This window comes from Peromyscus leucopus, chromosome 12 (assembly GCF_004664715.2).
Source record: "Peromyscus leucopus breed LL Stock chromosome 12, UCI_PerLeu_2.1, whole genome shotgun sequence".
In the NCBI taxonomy this organism is placed as follows: domain Eukaryota; kingdom Metazoa; phylum Chordata; class Mammalia; order Rodentia; family Cricetidae; genus Peromyscus; species Peromyscus leucopus.
In genome coordinates, this window is record NC_051073.1 from 74,462,775 (window position 1) to 74,479,883 (window position 17,109).

General features: G+C 40.0%; 1 protein-coding gene across 16 annotated transcripts in view; it reads right to left on the reverse strand.

Annotated features, from left to right (window-relative positions):
- The window catches only part of LOC114687105 (immunoglobulin lambda-1 light chain-like), an 826,243-nt gene that overhangs the window by 40,962 nt on the left and 768,172 nt on the right, over nucleotides 1-17,109 (reverse strand). For 2 of the 16 annotated variants that reach the window (XM_037209859.1, XM_037209857.1), the window contains exons 1-2: nucleotides 1,535-1,644; nucleotides 1,126-1,426 (exon numbers count right to left, since the gene is read on the reverse strand). The exons of 12 other annotated variants lie outside the window; for them this stretch is intronic. In XM_037209859.1, coding sequence (XP_037065754.1) covers nucleotides 1,126-1,426; nucleotides 1,535-1,580 — 347 coding nt within the window. In that variant the 5' untranslated portion in view covers nucleotides 1,581-1,644. Of the gene's footprint in view, nucleotides 1-1,125; nucleotides 1,427-1,534; nucleotides 1,645-16,550; nucleotides 16,849-16,993; nucleotides 17,088-17,109 lie in introns of those variants that run through there. 2 more of the 16 variants (XM_028861810.2, XM_037209858.1) reach the window with 2 other exon arrangements.

The following is a 17,109-nucleotide window of genomic DNA, read 5'->3' on the forward strand; positions in this document are numbered from 1 at the left end:
GTCACATGGGAATGTGCATGGCCTTGATACGAACAAGTGTGGGCTGTGGTAGCATTTATATGGAAATGTTTCATCTTTATTTCCCAGATTGGAGACATCAGTATTTCTGGTTGTAGGGATGACATTTTCTTTGAAGATGAGGAGAATATATAGGACACAACTCCCATTTGTTAGCTCACACCTAAGTATTTCCTGAGAGAGCATAGATTTGTCTACTCATGCCAGGATGGATCTAACTCACTCCCATTACCGGGAGTACTGAATACATGAGGATGTTTTTCTTTTTTAATTAATAATTGGAAGCAGAAGGGGCATTTGGATATTCACACTAGTTGCACCATCGCCTTCTGGGTATAGCAATGTCTTCAAGATCCTTGATATTTCATATGAAAGATATTGCTCTTCATCATTTGGTTTTTTGGATAACAAGTCTGAGAGATAATTGAACTACAGGGAGGCTTATAAACAGTGAGGACAAGGCAGTGGGAAGAAGGAAAAGTTATCCTAGGATATCTCTTTTGGGAATATCCTAAATTGAGGTACTTGGTACAAGAACATTGAGTTTCTATCTTTAGAAAATCATTAATCTGAACATTTCTGTGGAAGTCATGAATGCAGGGATACTAACTGTGCATTCTACTGAGAGCAACTCTACCAGATGACAGAAATAAAAGATTTAGTAGATGCTTTTTGTGTAACAGAGATCACTTTATATCCACTATTCTGAATTCCTCTGTTCAATGTACTGGACTGTTATAAAGTCCTAGGATTTCAGGAGCAAAGACTAGTTGAATCCTTGAAGGAAGTTACCCATAGAACTTGCCAAGCAGGCTCACACATCACAATAAGGAAGTGTGGAGACCTGGAACATGCATGGATATATCATTCATTTTTCTCTTCACCTAAACAAACATTGGGAAAGAGTATCCCTGACAGTGCTAAACTTGCCCAATTCACTCACTATTGAGCCTTTTGGAGGACTAGAAGGAAAAGGCAGCCTGGAAGTCTCAGGTCCAGACATGTTCATGGGTTTGCCTCTGGTCCTCCCGTGGCTACAGGAAGATGATGCAAATTACAGAGAAAGAGATTTTGAGTCACTTCCCCATCTGCCTAAATCACTGTGATTTAGTATTATCATCACCATATGCTGATGAACAGTAATAGTCACCCTCATCCTCAGACAGGACTCCACTGATGGTCAAGGTGGCTGTTGTCCCTGAACTGGACCCAGAGAATCGGTCAGGGATCCCTGATGGTCGCTTACTATCTTCGTATATCAGTGGTAATATGGTCTGGTCTGGCTTTTGCTGAAACCAGTAAGCATATTTTTTTGGCAATTGTTCCCCAGAGCAAGTGATTTTGACAGTCTCTCCTGCAGTGACTGATGCTGAAGGTGGTTGGGTCAGCTCGTAGGAGGCCACAGAATCTGTAAGAAAGAGAAAGTAGAGATGTCAAATATAAAGACTCATCTTCATGATTTCCATCTGAGTTCAGGGGTCACCGGAGAACCTGAAGAGAGGGCTGAGAAGTTTACCTGCATAGAGAAAGAAAAGATGAAGAAGGAGAGGGGCCCAGGCCATGATGAAGATGCCTCAGCACTCTGTGTTCTGAAATCACAGCACATCTGAGCCCCTGCAAGCTTCTCTTATTGCCTGTCTAGTCTGTGGGGGCAGTGTGTGGTGTTTATGCAAATTTATTCCATCCCTGAGGCTCCCCCAGGAGGGTTAGTGGGGAGCTTACCTTACTAGAATGGAATCCTTTTTCATCAGGGTGTGGCTTAACTCATTTCTTATATAACATGTAATAAGTTTGCAATCACCTGCTTTTGTGGATCCCTCAAAATTTCTTGTTTCAGATATGGTGACTGCTTCCTCCTACACTGTCCCTGTTCTCACAGTAGAGTAGCAGCTGTCATGAGGAATTCATTCTTGTCAATTTTGTGTCAGTGTTTAACATGATCTGGTTTAAGGTCCACATTGAGAATCTGGTTCACCATACCTATCTGGCAAGTACCCTTCAGTCCTTCAGTCCCTCTCTTCTGGTGAATGTCCTTGGGGCTACAGTTGTACAGAGCTCCTCCAGCTGGAAAGAATCTATGTCTGACCTAAAGAAAGCCCTGTTACCAGAGCTGTGATCTGAAGCAGGTGAGAGTCCACATTCATCTCCAGAGTCTAAAGATCTTATCCAGGAACAGACACACAATGCCCCTTCCCGATCTGATTACATGTGAGCACAGGTGCTGCATCCTGACATCAGATGTCTCAGGAGATGAGGTGAAAAAAACAAAAACAAAACAAGGGAGAAGTGCAGAAGGTTTCTAGAAATGCTCAGGAGAGAACAAGTCACTGCTGGACTCCCTGGAGAGTGGTGACAAGACACAGACCTCCATCTTGGGTGAAAGGAAGAGACCCAGGGGACCCATCCTCTCACACTGGGTGTCCAGGGTGGTAATCCCTAGAGACTCTGAGTGCTGAGGGAGTTTGCCCAGGATAGTACCTGGGACCAGACTTTTTCAATGCATTTTCTAGATGGGTCCAATAATCCTGCCAGTATCCTTTGGGCTTATAATGTAAGTCTGACCCAATGTAAGCTCTACAGCTCAGAGCAAAGAGTGGGCACTTTTCTTCTGTTGACCTCTAGGGCTGCCCTCCACACAGTTCCCTGGCAGATCTTTGCTGCAGCTCTGCCACCCTCTGCTGGCCGAGCAGCCTTACAACAGGAACTTCTCTTTCAATTGACCACAAACCCTATCTGTTGACAGTGTGGCAGGGGAGGGGAGGTATTGATCCAGTCTAATTTTACCAGGTGTACCCACACTGGCATGCTTAGAGGACATAGTCACACTGTTCAAGGGGGTTGTGACAGTGGCAATCCTGTGAGCTTCCCTAAATGTCCTTTTCTGGTGCTTTGTTTTAATTCATGGATCATAGAGGAACTTCACATGTTCCAGTGTGGAAACATTTTTACAGGATTTTTATAGTTTACTGAACAAGTAAAGTCATCAATCAAGGCAACTTAAAAATACACTGGTGGGTACACAAGAGAGGCAGGTACAATGAGATGGGGGAGCAATTCTGCAGGTCTGAGATGCCATCTGTTGTCATCATCAGCTCTTGGATAGGCAAACACTAGTGTTCTGCTAAGTTAACAGCTTCTAAGAGGTTTCCATTCATTATCATGAGGTTTTAGTTCACATACAGAGTGGAACAAGGAGTGGCTGTTCCAGAAGGCTAACACTAACCCAGGATAAAGTAATTAGCCCTGGAAACTATAAATATCCCATCTCTCCACAGTACTAAATTTCCAGTGGGTCTATCAGCCTCTGAAAAGTCTCTTCCAAACCTCACCAGTCTGCAAAACATGAATGACTTTAAACCCAGGCAAGATCTTGTACTGATTTAGCCAAATCAGGAACCGTTGTCACCTCAGTGCTAATGGATCAACTTTCTGCCATTGATATTGCTGTGCCCGGATGTCATCAACACTGTCATCTGTTATTGTCATTAGGACATCATATCCTTCACAGTTCAGTCAGCAATTTCTACCCCGTCTTGACTGCTTTTTTCATAAAACCAGAAATTCTCTAGTTTGTCAGTTAAGGCCTGTTATTACCACAGAGAGAACACACTCCCTTTGAGCTCCTCTCCTTGGATTCTCAAAGAAGAAAGTGCTTCCAGGGGGTTCCAGAACACTGACTCTTCTCCAATACCACATCAATATTCAAAACATGAGTGCCCTTCACATGTTTGCAGCACATGACTTTCAAAACCAAGAACCTAGTTTTTACTTTATAATGAATGCCTGCACTTCAAAGGATGCAAGAGAAGAAATAAAGACAAGGTTACACACAGAACAGAGACAAGAGCTTCCATATCCAGGAGTTGGCACATGTGTCCCAAATCCATGCCTGCAATCTTATGGTGCAGGGTGGGGTCAAGACATAGAGATATATGTAAAATGTCACAGTGGCTGAATGGCTGAGATTGTGTCTCACACAAAACACTCCTGTCCCTCAGCATCTCCTGGCTGTTCTGACTAGTCCAATGCAACCTGCAGTTGGTGTCTCTGGAACTGAGCCCAGATTGGAGAAAGAAAACCCATGGACAGCTGGATGTTTGCTGTGTTAGGTTCACAATATTTCTGCTCTTTTGCTCTCCTTTTCCCCTTTCCCCTTCCATACCACTAAAACCCCCATCTTACTTTCATGACTACTTTTCCCTACTAAGTTCCACACTTAAGAAAAAAATGTAGTAGAATTTTGTTTGCAAAATTGCCCAATTTCCCTTCAAGTAGTGATTCTGTTGTGTTCCAATATTTGTTTCCCACTTAGTCTCACTTTTGCCATATGGATTTAGATTCTGGAGTCTTGGAGAAGAGAAAGTGATGAGGGAGAAAGTGATGAGGGGGAGATATATGTTTATACCTGCGTTTTATTAACTTTCCTCTGTGGTCTGTACTTTGAACTGCTTTGTAAACAGAGCCAAAATGTGGGTGGGTAATGTTGTTAATTCATATGTTTTGTATGTGTATCTATGTGTTCATGCACAGGCATGTGTGTGATTGTTGTGTCCAGAGATTGATGCATACCATTTTCTTCCAATCTCTCTACCACAGAATCTTTTCCTAAATGTTGAGCTCACTGATTTGGCTAGATAGCTTGGCCAATAGTCCCTGAGAACTGTTTCTTTCTACATTACTGGGATTACAGGAAAGCAGTTGAGTTGAGCAAAACTTTATTTTTATTTCAAATAGTATTTTATTTTGAGATCATTGAATGTAATATTAATGCAGAACCATAATTAAATTAAAATGCATTTTGAAATTACACTTCCAATTATTTATGTGTTTGTGTATGTGTTAACTCATTTTCTCATCCCATGCAGTCCATTTAGACTTTCCCGGTTTCTGTGGGAAGTCTAGGTCATACACTGATATCCACAGATTCAGAGCTGGAATCCTCAGATCAGAGAGGCCATTTGTCATTTGTCTTTTAGGTCAACATAATATTTTTACCAATTTACTTGAAAATGCCATAATAAACTAAATACTTATTTATAAAAGTCTCATAAATTAAATCAAAAGTCTATATTGAATATTTAGGGAATAAGCTATATGAGAAACTTTAAAAAAAAATTTTCCAGGGTTGACAATATGGCTTAACAAGTAAAAGTGCTTTATGTCTGACCCTGATGACCTTGTTTGATATCTGGTAGAAAAATCACTCCTACAAGATGTTCTCTGACATCCACATTTTTACTATAGCATGTGCTTGCTCACATGTATATCAGCACACATGCACACACATGTGTTTTGCCAGAGCTTGTTTTGCCCCACAAGGCTACACAATAGGATGTTTTGACCAAAGGCATGGTTACTAGGTGGCTTATAATTCAAGGCCTAATTACAGGATGCTTTGCCGTAAGGCATGGCTACTAGATACTTTGAGAATTAAGGAAGTGTTTACACTTGTCTGTACTTTGTACCTTAAACCATGATGTCCTTGAGATGGAGAGGTCTTTTGCCTCTCCTCTTGCTGGTGTATAAAAAGCCCATAAGGAATAAACTTAGAGTGACTGAGGTATTAGCCCAGAGACTTCCCAGTGCTATTCTGTGTCTCTGTCTTTTTCTTCGTCTGCATCTCTATTTTTCATATCTATTTTTTTCATTTTTCTTTATTAAAAAATTTTTCTACTCACTCCACATACTATCCATAACTCCCCCTCCTCCCTCCTCCTACTCCCTAGCCCTCTTTCCCAAGCCACCCCGCAACCCCACATCCCCCAAATCAAGGTCTCCCATGGGGAGTCAGCAGAGCCCAGCACACTGAGCCTAGGCAGGTCCAAGCCCCTTCCCACTGCACCAAGGCTGTGCAAGGTGTCACACCACAGGCACCGGATTCCAGAAATCTGCCCACAGACCAGGGACAGATCCCAATCCCCCTGCCTTGGTGCCCCCTAAACAGTTTGAGCCAAACAACCATCTTCTGTGTCCAGAGGGCCTAGTCCAGTCCCATGAGGGCTCCACATCCACCAGTCCACAGTTCATGGGCTTCCACTAGTGTGGCCGGTCATCTCTGCATGTCCTCCCATCATGATCTCGACGTCCCTCTCCTGCTGTATCTCTCCTCTATCTCTCATCAATTGGATTCCTGGATCTCAGCCTGGTGCCTGGCCATGGATCTCTGTATCTGCCTCCATCTGTCACTGGACAAAGGCTCTATGATCACAGCTAGGTTATTTGCTAGGCTGGTCACCAGAGTAGACTGGTCCAGTCACCCTCTGGACCACTGCCAGCAGACCAAGGTGAGGTCAACCTTGTGGATTCCTGAGAGCCTCCCTAGCACCCTGCCTCTTCCTATTCCCATGATGTCCTCATCTATCATGGTATCTTCCTCCCTGCCCTCCCACTCTGTCTGTGTTCCAGCTTGATCCTCCCATTTCTCTATGTTCTCATCCTCCACTCCTTGCCCTCTGCCACCCCCCCCCACACACACACACAGTTCACTCAAGTAGATCTCATCTACTTCTCCTTCACAGGATCATCCATGTGTCCCTCCTAGGGTCTTTTCTTGTTAGCTAGCCTCTTGTGGGTTGTAGTCTGGCCGTCCCTTCCCCCCCATTTAGTATCCACTTATGAGTGAGCACATACTATGTTTGTCCTTCTGAGTCTGGGTTACCTCACTCAGGATGATATCTATTATTTCTTAATCTTCACTCTCCCTTCCCTTCAAGGACAGTTCGATAGTTAGGCAGGACCAGGCAACTGTTAAGCATAGAAAACCTTCAAAGTTGTTGGATAGAGGAATCCATAAGACTTCAAAAACAAAATAGGCTATTGCCATTGTTCTTGATGACCTCCCAGAAGTTGAAGGTAAGACTATATTTCGAAGGCACCACATACTTCAGACATAGGACATGGTGAATCATCAGGAAGTCACCTGGAATGCTCCTCCCTGATGACTGGTACTCATAGTTTCCAAAGATGCTATACAAACTACCAATGGAGACAAACAATGAATAGTTCTACATAGCTGAAGTACCTACAACCTACAGTAATAACCAGAATGTCGAGACTTGGAAGAAACCAACAGCCAACTAATTGGGCTGAAGGCCTATGCAATAAGAGAGAATGTATGCTTAGTACTTAAAACCTAGTCAATTACCCATAGCTGATGAGGTTATGGATTAAAGAAAAGAAAACATGGACACTTTTGTAAACCAGTATTGTTTCTAATCACATTCTTTTGTTTGTTTTTTGTTTGTTTGTTTGAGACAGGGTTTCTTTGTGTAGCTTTGCGCCTTCCCTGGAAATTGCTTTGTAGACCAGGCTGGCCTTGAACTCACAGAGATCTGCCTGCCTCTGCCTCCTGAGTGCTAATTACATTCTTAATAATTATCCTTATATCCACTGGCATATATAACACTTAGACCTCCTCAAAACAGGTTTTTTTTTTTTCAACAGAGGCTAGTACAGAAATATACAACTGGTCAACCATGATGTGCTCAGACCCAGCTGATACATTCACAGCACACTCCTATAATTAAGGCTCAGAGAATATCCTGAAGGAGAGGGCAGAATGATGGTAAAAGCCAGAGTACCAGAGCATCTGCTGGAAAATAATGTCTTTTATATATAACAAAAAAGTTGAACTCACAAAATTTCAAAACATAGTCACCAAGTCAAGACCAGAATAAAGCCAGGCAATGGTGGTGCCTACCACCAATCCCAGTGTTCAGGAGGCAGAGGCAGGTGGATCTCTGTGAGTTCGAGGCCAGCCTGGTCTACAGAGCAAGTTCCAGGACAGCCAAGGCTGCACAGAGAAACCCTATCTCCCCAGACAATACAACAATAACAAAAGACTAGAACAATGACAAAACCAGTTAACATGAATAGAAGAAACCTCTTGAGGAAGAGCTACAGGCAATTATGGGTACGGACAGAGGAAGAATCAGTCTTCTCTGGAGAACAGGCCTTTGAAAGATTATCCAATTCAAAGTGGTCATCCCATAAATATATATGCAGCAGTAAATGAATTCTGTGGGTTGTATTTATAATTTTGTGTGTACATACATTATAAACATAATAAATGAAGAATAAAGGGTCATGGATTTGAAAATAACTGGGGAACACTGAAGTGATAGAAAGGGGGAGATGTTTCCTTCATTCTTGCTCTCTCTAAGACTTCTAGTATAAAAGTGTGTTGGATTTTGTTAAGGTTCATTTATGAATCTATTGAGATGATTGTGTATAGTCTTTAACTTTAAATCCCTTTATATGATGTAAGACATTGACTGACTTGTGAAACCATTTCTACATCTATATGATAAAAAGAAATTGGTAATGGTGGATGATCTTTTTAATGTAAGCTTATATTTGGTTTGCAACTATTTTTTATTAAGAATGTTTGCATCAGGGATATATTAGCCTATAGTTTCCTTTTTAAAAAGATTTTTGTTGTTGATGTAATGTCTTTACCTGGATTTGGTATGAGTATTATAACGGCATCATAGAAGCAGTTTAAAAGTGGTTTTTATGGTTTAAAAATAATTTAATAAATATGATTGTAGCTCTTCTTTGAAAGTCTGATAGGATTCTGCTGTGAATTTATTTGGGCTTGATTTTTTAAAATTTTGTCAAGTTTTTCACTACTTTTTATTCTCTTTATCTGCTATGTGTCTAAGCTGTTGATCTCTTCTTAGCTTAAATTTTCCAATTTGAATGAATCTAGAAATTCATCTATTTCATTTAGATTTTCTATCCTAATAGTTTTTTTAACTTAATTTTATTTTATTTTACAATACCATTCAGTTCTACATAACAGCCACAGATTCCCTTGTTCTCCCCTTTCCTGCCGCCCTCCCCTTCCCCCCAGCCCACCCCCCATTCCCACCTCCTCCAGGGCAAAGCCTCCCCCAAAGACTGAGATCAACCTGGTAGACTCAGTCCAGAAAGGTCCAGTCCCCTCCTCCCAGATTGAGCCAAGCGTCCCTGCTAAGTCCCAGGTTTCAAACAGCCAACTCATGCATTGAGCACAGGATTTGGTACCACTGCCTAGATGCCTCCCAAACAGATCAAGACAATCAACTGTCTCACCTATTCAGAGGGCCTGATCCAGTTGGGGTCCCCTCAGCCTTTGGTTCATAGTTCATGTGTTTCCATTTGTTTGGCTATTTGTCCCTGTGCTTTATCCAACCTTGGTTTCAGCAATTCTCTCTCATACAAACCGTCCTCTTTCTCACTAATTAGACTCCCGGAGCTCTACCCGGGGCCTAGCCATGGATCTCTGCATCCAGATTCCCCAGTCCTTGGATGGAGTTTCTGGCACGACTATTAGGGTGTTTGGCCATCCCATCACCAGAGTAGGTCAGTCCCTGCTGTCTCTCAACCATTGCCAACAGTCTTTTGTGGGGGTATATTTGTGGATTTCTGTGGGCCTCCCTAGCACTTTGTTTCTTCCTTTTCTCATGTGGTCTTCATTTACCATGGTCTCCTATTCCTTGTTCTCCCTCTCTGTTCTTGATCCAGCTGGGATCTCGCGCTCTCTTTCCCTTGACCCTCGCCCTTCATTGCTCCCACTCATGTCCAGGTTGTTCATGAAGATCTCAGCCATTTCTCCATCATTGGGTGATCCTCGTGTCTGTCTTGGGGTCCTGTTTTCCAGGTAACCTCACTGGTGGAAGTAGTCTTGTACGCATTGGCATAGGAAATCACTTCCTAAATATAACACCAGTAGCACAGACACTGAGAGAAACAATAAATCAATGGGACATCTTGAAACTGAGAAGCTTTTGTAGAGCAAAGGATACGGTCAGCAAGGCAAAGCGACAGCCTACAGAATGGGAAAAGATCTTCACCAATCCCACATCTGACAGAGGACTGATATCCAGAATATATAAGGAACTCAAGAAATTAGACATCAAAATGACCAACAGTCCAATTAAGAAATGGGCTATAGAACTAAACAGAGAATTCTCAACAGAGGAAAGTCAAATGGCTGAAAGACATTTAAGGAATTGCTCAACATCCCTAATCATCAGGGAAATGCAAATCAAAACAAGTCTGAGATACCACCTTATGCCTGTCAGAATGGCTAAGATCAAAAACACTGAAGACACTTTATGCTGGAGAGGATGTGGAACTCGGGGAACTCTCCTCCACTGCTGGTGGGAATGCAAGTTTGTACAACCACTTTGGAAATCAATATGGAGCTTTCTTAGAAAATTGGGAATCAATCTCCCCTAAGACCCAGCTATACCACTCTTGGGCATATACCCAAGGAATGCTCAATCATACCACAAGAGCACTTGCTCAGCTATGTTCATATCAGCATTGTTTGTAATAGCCAAAACCTGGAAACAACCTAGATGCCCTTCAACTGAAGAATGGTTAAATAAATTGTGGCACATATACACAATGGAATACTACTCAGCAGAGAAAAACAATGACATCATGAGGTTTGCAGGCAAATGGATGGATATAGAAAAAAATCATCCTGAGTGAGGTGACCCAGACTCAGAAAGACAAATATGGTATGTACTCACTCATAGGAGGATACTAGATGTGGAACAAGGATAACTAGACTGCTATCCTAATAGTTTTGAAAGAATTCCAAATTCCTTTAATGGCACTAATAATGATCTCCTACCATCTCTGTTTCTGGTAACTTAGGTCATCTCTTTCTTTTGGTTAATTGGACTAGGGCTTGTCTCAGTTTGTCTTCTCAAAGACAAGCTCTTAGGGTTGTTGATACTTTATATTTTGTTTCTAATTCATTAATTTATGTCCTGGTTTTTATTATTTCTTTCTATGTAATAGATAGTGGTTTTCTTTAATCTTTCCTTGTCCAAATTATTGAATCTCAACATTAAATCAATGACTTGTACATTTTCTGATTTTTAATATAAATTTCCCTCTTAGGACTGCTTTTAATTTATCTAAGAAATTTTGTTGTGATGTATTATTATTTTTATTTATATCCAGTATTGTTTTTTCCCTTAAATTTCTTCCTTTAGCTTTTCAACATTCAGTAATATGCTGTTTACTTCATGTAGATGTCTGAAATTACTGGATAATTCTTTACTTGTAATTTTAAATTTTGTTGTCCTGTGGTCAGGCAGAATACAGGATTACTGTAAGATTTCCAAAGTTATTAAGATGTGTTTTCTGTCACAGGGTCTGGTCTATATTATGGATGTTTCTGCAGACTGCTGAGTATAATGTATATTTCTTGTTTGGGTGGAATATTCTCTAGATATCTATTGGGTACATTTGGTGTATGGTGTCCATTAATTTTGATGTTTCTGTATTTATTTTTGTCCAGATGATTTCCCTTTTGGAAAAAGTAGAGTATTGACCTTATCCACTGATAATGAGTTAGATTCAATTCATGTCCTTCCATCCAACTTTATGCTTTTTGTTATATCTATTCTGAATACTTTTGGTGGGAAATCTCTTTTATTAGATACTAGAATGGTGACACTTCCATGCTTCTGGGTCACATTTGCTTGTAATAATTTTCCATTCTCTCATTTTAAGGTGCTGCATATCTTTGAAGGTTAGATGAGTGTCTTGTAGATAACAGAAAGACAAAATTTGTTCCTTAAGCCACTCAACCTACCTATATCTTTTGATTGGGGAGCTGATTTTATTAATATTTAAAGTTATTATTATTGATGACCTTTTGGCCCTTGTGTTCTTAATCATATTTTGTTTCAATAGTTATAATTTATTTGTTTTCTTTCTACAGTCTCCTGGCTATGTTTATTGAACTCTTCAGTGAAGTAGTGTTTCTAATATCTTTTGTAAGGCTTGTTGGGTGAACATGAATTCTATTAGTGTGTTTGCATCATAAGGAGCATTTCCTTCTCTTTCTACTGTGACACACAGTTTTTCTGTGTGCAGTGGTCTAGATAGGCACACATCATATTTAAGATTTTGAAGTACGTTGCTCCTAGGTCTTGGGCTTTTAGAGTCTCCATTGAGAAATCTGATGGAGTTTCTTTCTGTGTTACTTGTTGGCATTGTCTTTTATATTTCAAAACTCTTTCTTTGTTCCATATATTTAGTATTTTAGGCATAATATTCTGTGAGGAGTTCCTTTTCCGGTCCTATCTCTTTGTGTTCTGTGTGCTCCTTATATATCAATGAGAATGTGTTTCTGTAAGTAGCAATGTTTTCTTGTGTGATCTTGTTGAAATTTATGTCTATATTCTACTTCACCCATACCATGACTCATGGTGGTTTCATGGTGTTTAATAATTCCTGAATGTTCCTTTTATTTGTTTGTTTTAAAATTTTCATATTCTTTGCTTGAATGTTCCAATTCCTCTGTTTCATCTTCAAGTCCCGATATTCTACCTTCTACTTGATCCATATACTTGTAAGGCTTTCTCTGAGGTTTATAAATGTGATACTGAATTTTTCAACTTCATCTTCATCTCAACTTTAGTTCTTTTCACTATGTTTACCTCTTTACTGAACTCAGTTTGCAAAAGTGCAATTGTTTTGCCATTTCATCTGGGTGTCTTTTCTTGAACATCACTTTGTCTGCTTATCTTCCATTCATCCTTTTTCTATGAAGGATGCTGATTAATTCAGTTATCAGTTTTGACACTTTGATGTCCATGGATTTGTTTTAAAATGGTATAAAGTGTATAACACAAGCCCAGCACCTCCATATCAAACTCCAAGTATAATATATACTTTCTATGTACTTTAAGAGCTTCAGACACATGTTCTATACCTCTTCAGTGTTTTCCATCTTACTCAAATATCTTATGTGATATAAATCACAATATAATTTCTTCTTCTTTCACTAATCAATTTCTATAAACCATAATTTATTTTACTCATCTAGATTGTCAAAAGGCTCTCTTGTCATTAATTGAATGCACATTTCTATATGCTGGTATTTATTTTTGAGAAAAGTCCTTTACTACTATGGCTTACTGTGTTGGTCAACTATATGGTCTTTGAGGAAAGAAAGGCTTCAAATAACAGGTCTCTAAGATATAATTTCAATTACCATGTCTCTTTCTAAATTAAAGCAGGGATTGGAAGTCCTGGTCAGGCCAGGAATTTAATTTCAACATAAGTGTGATCTAGAAGTCACTAGAAACTCAGCAAACTAAAGTTCTTTGCAAAGGACCTGTTTTCCAGCAGTGATGCCAAAGGCAGCTTGTCCCTGGAGTCCTAGTCACACAAGTTACACAGCAATCAAATGACATCAATGCATATGGTGTCAATGCACACAAGTCTTCTGCACTGATAACAGAGTGTAGAACAAGAGCCATGGCACTGACCAGAGGACAAATGACAGTCCAGTCCCCAGCCAGCAGACTTTCCAGTAAAATTCTCAGAAGAGGGTAGTGTCCACCCCCCTCTGCTGATGTCAATGAATTGTGGAGAACTTATAGAAACATTGTTTATTATCTTATCAAAAAACCCATGGTAATAACATAGCATGTCTGTGGACATGACATCAATGATTTTGTTTTATCTTATATACTGTTTTCATTAAATTTCTTTCATGATATATATTTTGATTTTCATTTTTAAAAGAAATAAATACTCTTTTAGAGAATTTTAGAGATAACTAATGTCTGTGACAGTGTTTATTATACCTTCATTTGGAGGAAGATATTTTCACTGCGTAAATTTTATTCTAGAGGGACAATTTTCACTTTATATTTTAAAAGCATGTTGTTCTACTGTCTTAGTGCATTTTTTTTTGAAATTTATCACTACTCTAATAATTTAGGGTCCAGTTTCCTTTCACTACTTACTGTTATCAGTGAAATTTAATATTTGATACTGTCATTTATAATTAAGTTCAGTTTGTTGTGTTATTTGCACGTTAATTTTTTTTTATTTTTAGCAAATGCAGAACTTTTTTGATCATTGATTCTTCAAATACTGTATTTCACTCCTGGTCCCTGACAGTGTCTTCTCAGTAGTGAACAGAGAGAGAAAGAGACAGACAGATAGACAGACAGACACAGACATACACACACACAGAGAAAGATTGAGAGAGGCATATACAGACACACACAGAGAGACAGAGAGAGAAGTAAAATTCCACACAAAGTTGGAAAACTCAATGATGTCCTGAAAATATTTTGAACTTTTTCCTTATTTTTATTGGAGGATGAATGCTGTGAATCCAACACAGGACCTAAATATATTCCAGCAGTCTGGTATTCCACCACTGAACTATATCCATGATATATGTGCATGCTTTGTCTTTAATAGTATCTTCTGTTGTGTCTTGGTGCCATTGATCTTTAATTTTACAATGTCTAATCTTTAGCCAATCACTCAGTGTAGTTTTGTTCATAACTATAGAAACCGTATTTCTCACTTTTGTAATATCAATCATGTACACTTCAATGTTTACAATTTCTCCATTTTTTAAAAATAAAGAATGTTATTACTTTTCCTGCTTTTTAAACTTTCGTTGCTTTTTTCATTGTACTTAGTCTTGTATTACATAAGGACATGTTCAGAGAAGCACAGTATGTACATTGGGTATACTACCATCCATAATGTCTAACTTTGTTCTTGAATATGGTGTTTCCATATACTTTGTATCCATCCTAATGGATGCTAGTAGGAAAGGTCAGGCTGGACATTTCATAGCAGGGTAAGCAGGATCAGATCCGATCATGACTTGTTATCTTGCCCCCATGAGAGCAGAGGAAGGTATATGGAAAAGATAATATTTTGAAATCGAAATCCATGGAATTATTATTCAAAGACAACATTCTGGAAACAGAATTGATTGGGAGAAGCAAGTTTATTATTTTTTATTAAAAATTTTTTATTCATTTTACATATCAATTACGGATCCCCTCTTTCCTCTTTCTTCCCCTCCAACCTGCCCCCCCAACCCTCTCACCATTCCCTCCTACAAGAAAGTAAGGCTGCCTATGGGGAGTCAGCAAAGTGTGGTATATTCAGTAGAGGTAGGTCCAAGCCCCTCCCCCTGCCTCAAGGCTGTGAGAGGTGTCCCACTGCAAGTAATGTGCTCCAAAGAGCCAGTTCATGTACCAGGGATAGATCCTGATCCTACTGCGGGGGGGGGGGGGGGGGGGGCTTAAGCAGATCATGCTATACAACTGTCTCACTTATGCAGAGGTCCTAGTCCAGTCATGTGGATGCTCCACAGGTGTTGGTCTGAATTTCATGAGTTCCCACTAGTTTGGTTTGGTTGTCTCTTGTAGGTTTCCCCATCATGATCTTGATACCCCTTGTTCATAAAATCTCTCTTCCCTCTCTTCAACTGGACTCCTGGAGCTTGGCCTAGTATTTGGCTTTGGATCTCTGCATCTGCTTCCATCAGTTACTAGATGAAGGATCTATGATGACACTTAGGGTATTCAACTATCTGATTACTGGGGTAAGCCAGTTCAGGCACCCTCTCCACTATTGCTAGTAGTCTAAGCTGAGAACACAAGGGAATTGGATGGTTGGACTGAAACAGGCATGGAGTAGGAGAACAATGAAAGAGATACCATGATATAGGCAGACTTTATGAGGCTAGGGAGAAATTGGGTGCTAGGGAGGTTCCCAAGGATGACGCCAATTAGACTACTAGCAAGTTTATTCTTAGGTCTACAACAAAAGTAATGTTGAAGAAGCTCTTTTATCTCATGAATTACAGCATTTTTAGAAATTTATATATAAATCTATATATTTACATATATATAGATTATATATTTAATTATATATGATATATGATATAAATATATACATATATAACTATATATATAATTAGAAAGACAGAAAATAAGATCCATGGGCTGTGGACACTGAGGAATTGTGCTGGGCAGTATCTTTGTTGTCCAAGACCTCTATCTACAATTATATTCTCAACTGGAAGGTGCAATGGTCCTTGACTTCCTGGTTCAAGTTCTTGAAAGTCCTGACACAAACACATTACTTTTCTTCAAGCTAAACCTCATAGCCATGTATACTCCATATCAGTAAAGAATGCATGTCATGGTTTCTCATATGTGGGCTCCTGGAGGAATATGTAATGACAGAGGGGCAGGTAGGGAAGAGGGAAGCAATTCTTCCTTTTTGACATGTCTTCTCAGCTCTTACTTTACATTTGTTAGGCTGTAAGAAGATTCCTTATAATTCACAAGTGCCCTGATAAATTTTTTTCAGGGGAGATCTAGACAAGAAGAGAAATGATGAATGTGAATATTACCAAAGTCGATGTCAAAAATTGAAGAAAATATTTAATATAACAAAGTACACAGATTTGCACAATGGATATATTCTAAAGACCTATAAAAATGAGGAATAAAATCCTTTCTCTGATGGAATCTGAAGGTCACCACATATTCTGCCTGGTAGAGTCTAAGGAAAGATACTTAGCAGTTGACATCTTAGTCATGTAAGCTTTGTAATGCTGCATTAGAAAACAAAGTTTGTGGCCAAGAGCAGGGAAGCAACTTTGCAGGTTAAACTAGGAAACAGGTTGCCACTGTCACAGGAGAGAAGGGGTTTGTGTCTTACTTCCTCATCTGTCTGTGTTATTGTGAGCACTACTAGTGCTATCCCAACACTGACAGTAATAATCAGCTTCATCTCCAGCCTGGGCCTTGCTGATGGTCAGGATGGCTGTGTTCCCTGAGTTGGAGCCAGAGAAGTGGTCTGGGATGCCAGAGGGATATTTATTATCATTATATATGACCAGCACAGGGGCCTGGCCTGGCTTCTGCTGGTACCAGTGAACACTCTTGTCTGAAATTTTATCTCCAGAGCAGGTGATTGTGGCCTTTTGACCTAGGGCCACTGATACTGAGGGAGGTTGAGTCAGTATATAGGAGGCCACAGAATCTGCAAAAGAAAAGAGAAGGATGCTGAGGATACCGAACAATGCTCTTTCCAGAGCCAAGTAAACACTCCACCAGAACAGGACTCAGGATTCAGGGCTAGACAATGTCTGTAGGCTGAAACATCAGACTGAGTCTGCGTAGGTCACCTGTGCAGAGGGAGAGGAAGGGGAGCAGGAGGAACAGCCAGGCCATGGTGGAGATGCCACAGAGTTGTGGATCCTGGAAGTCACAGCACAACCAGGCTAATCAGGCTTTTATTCTC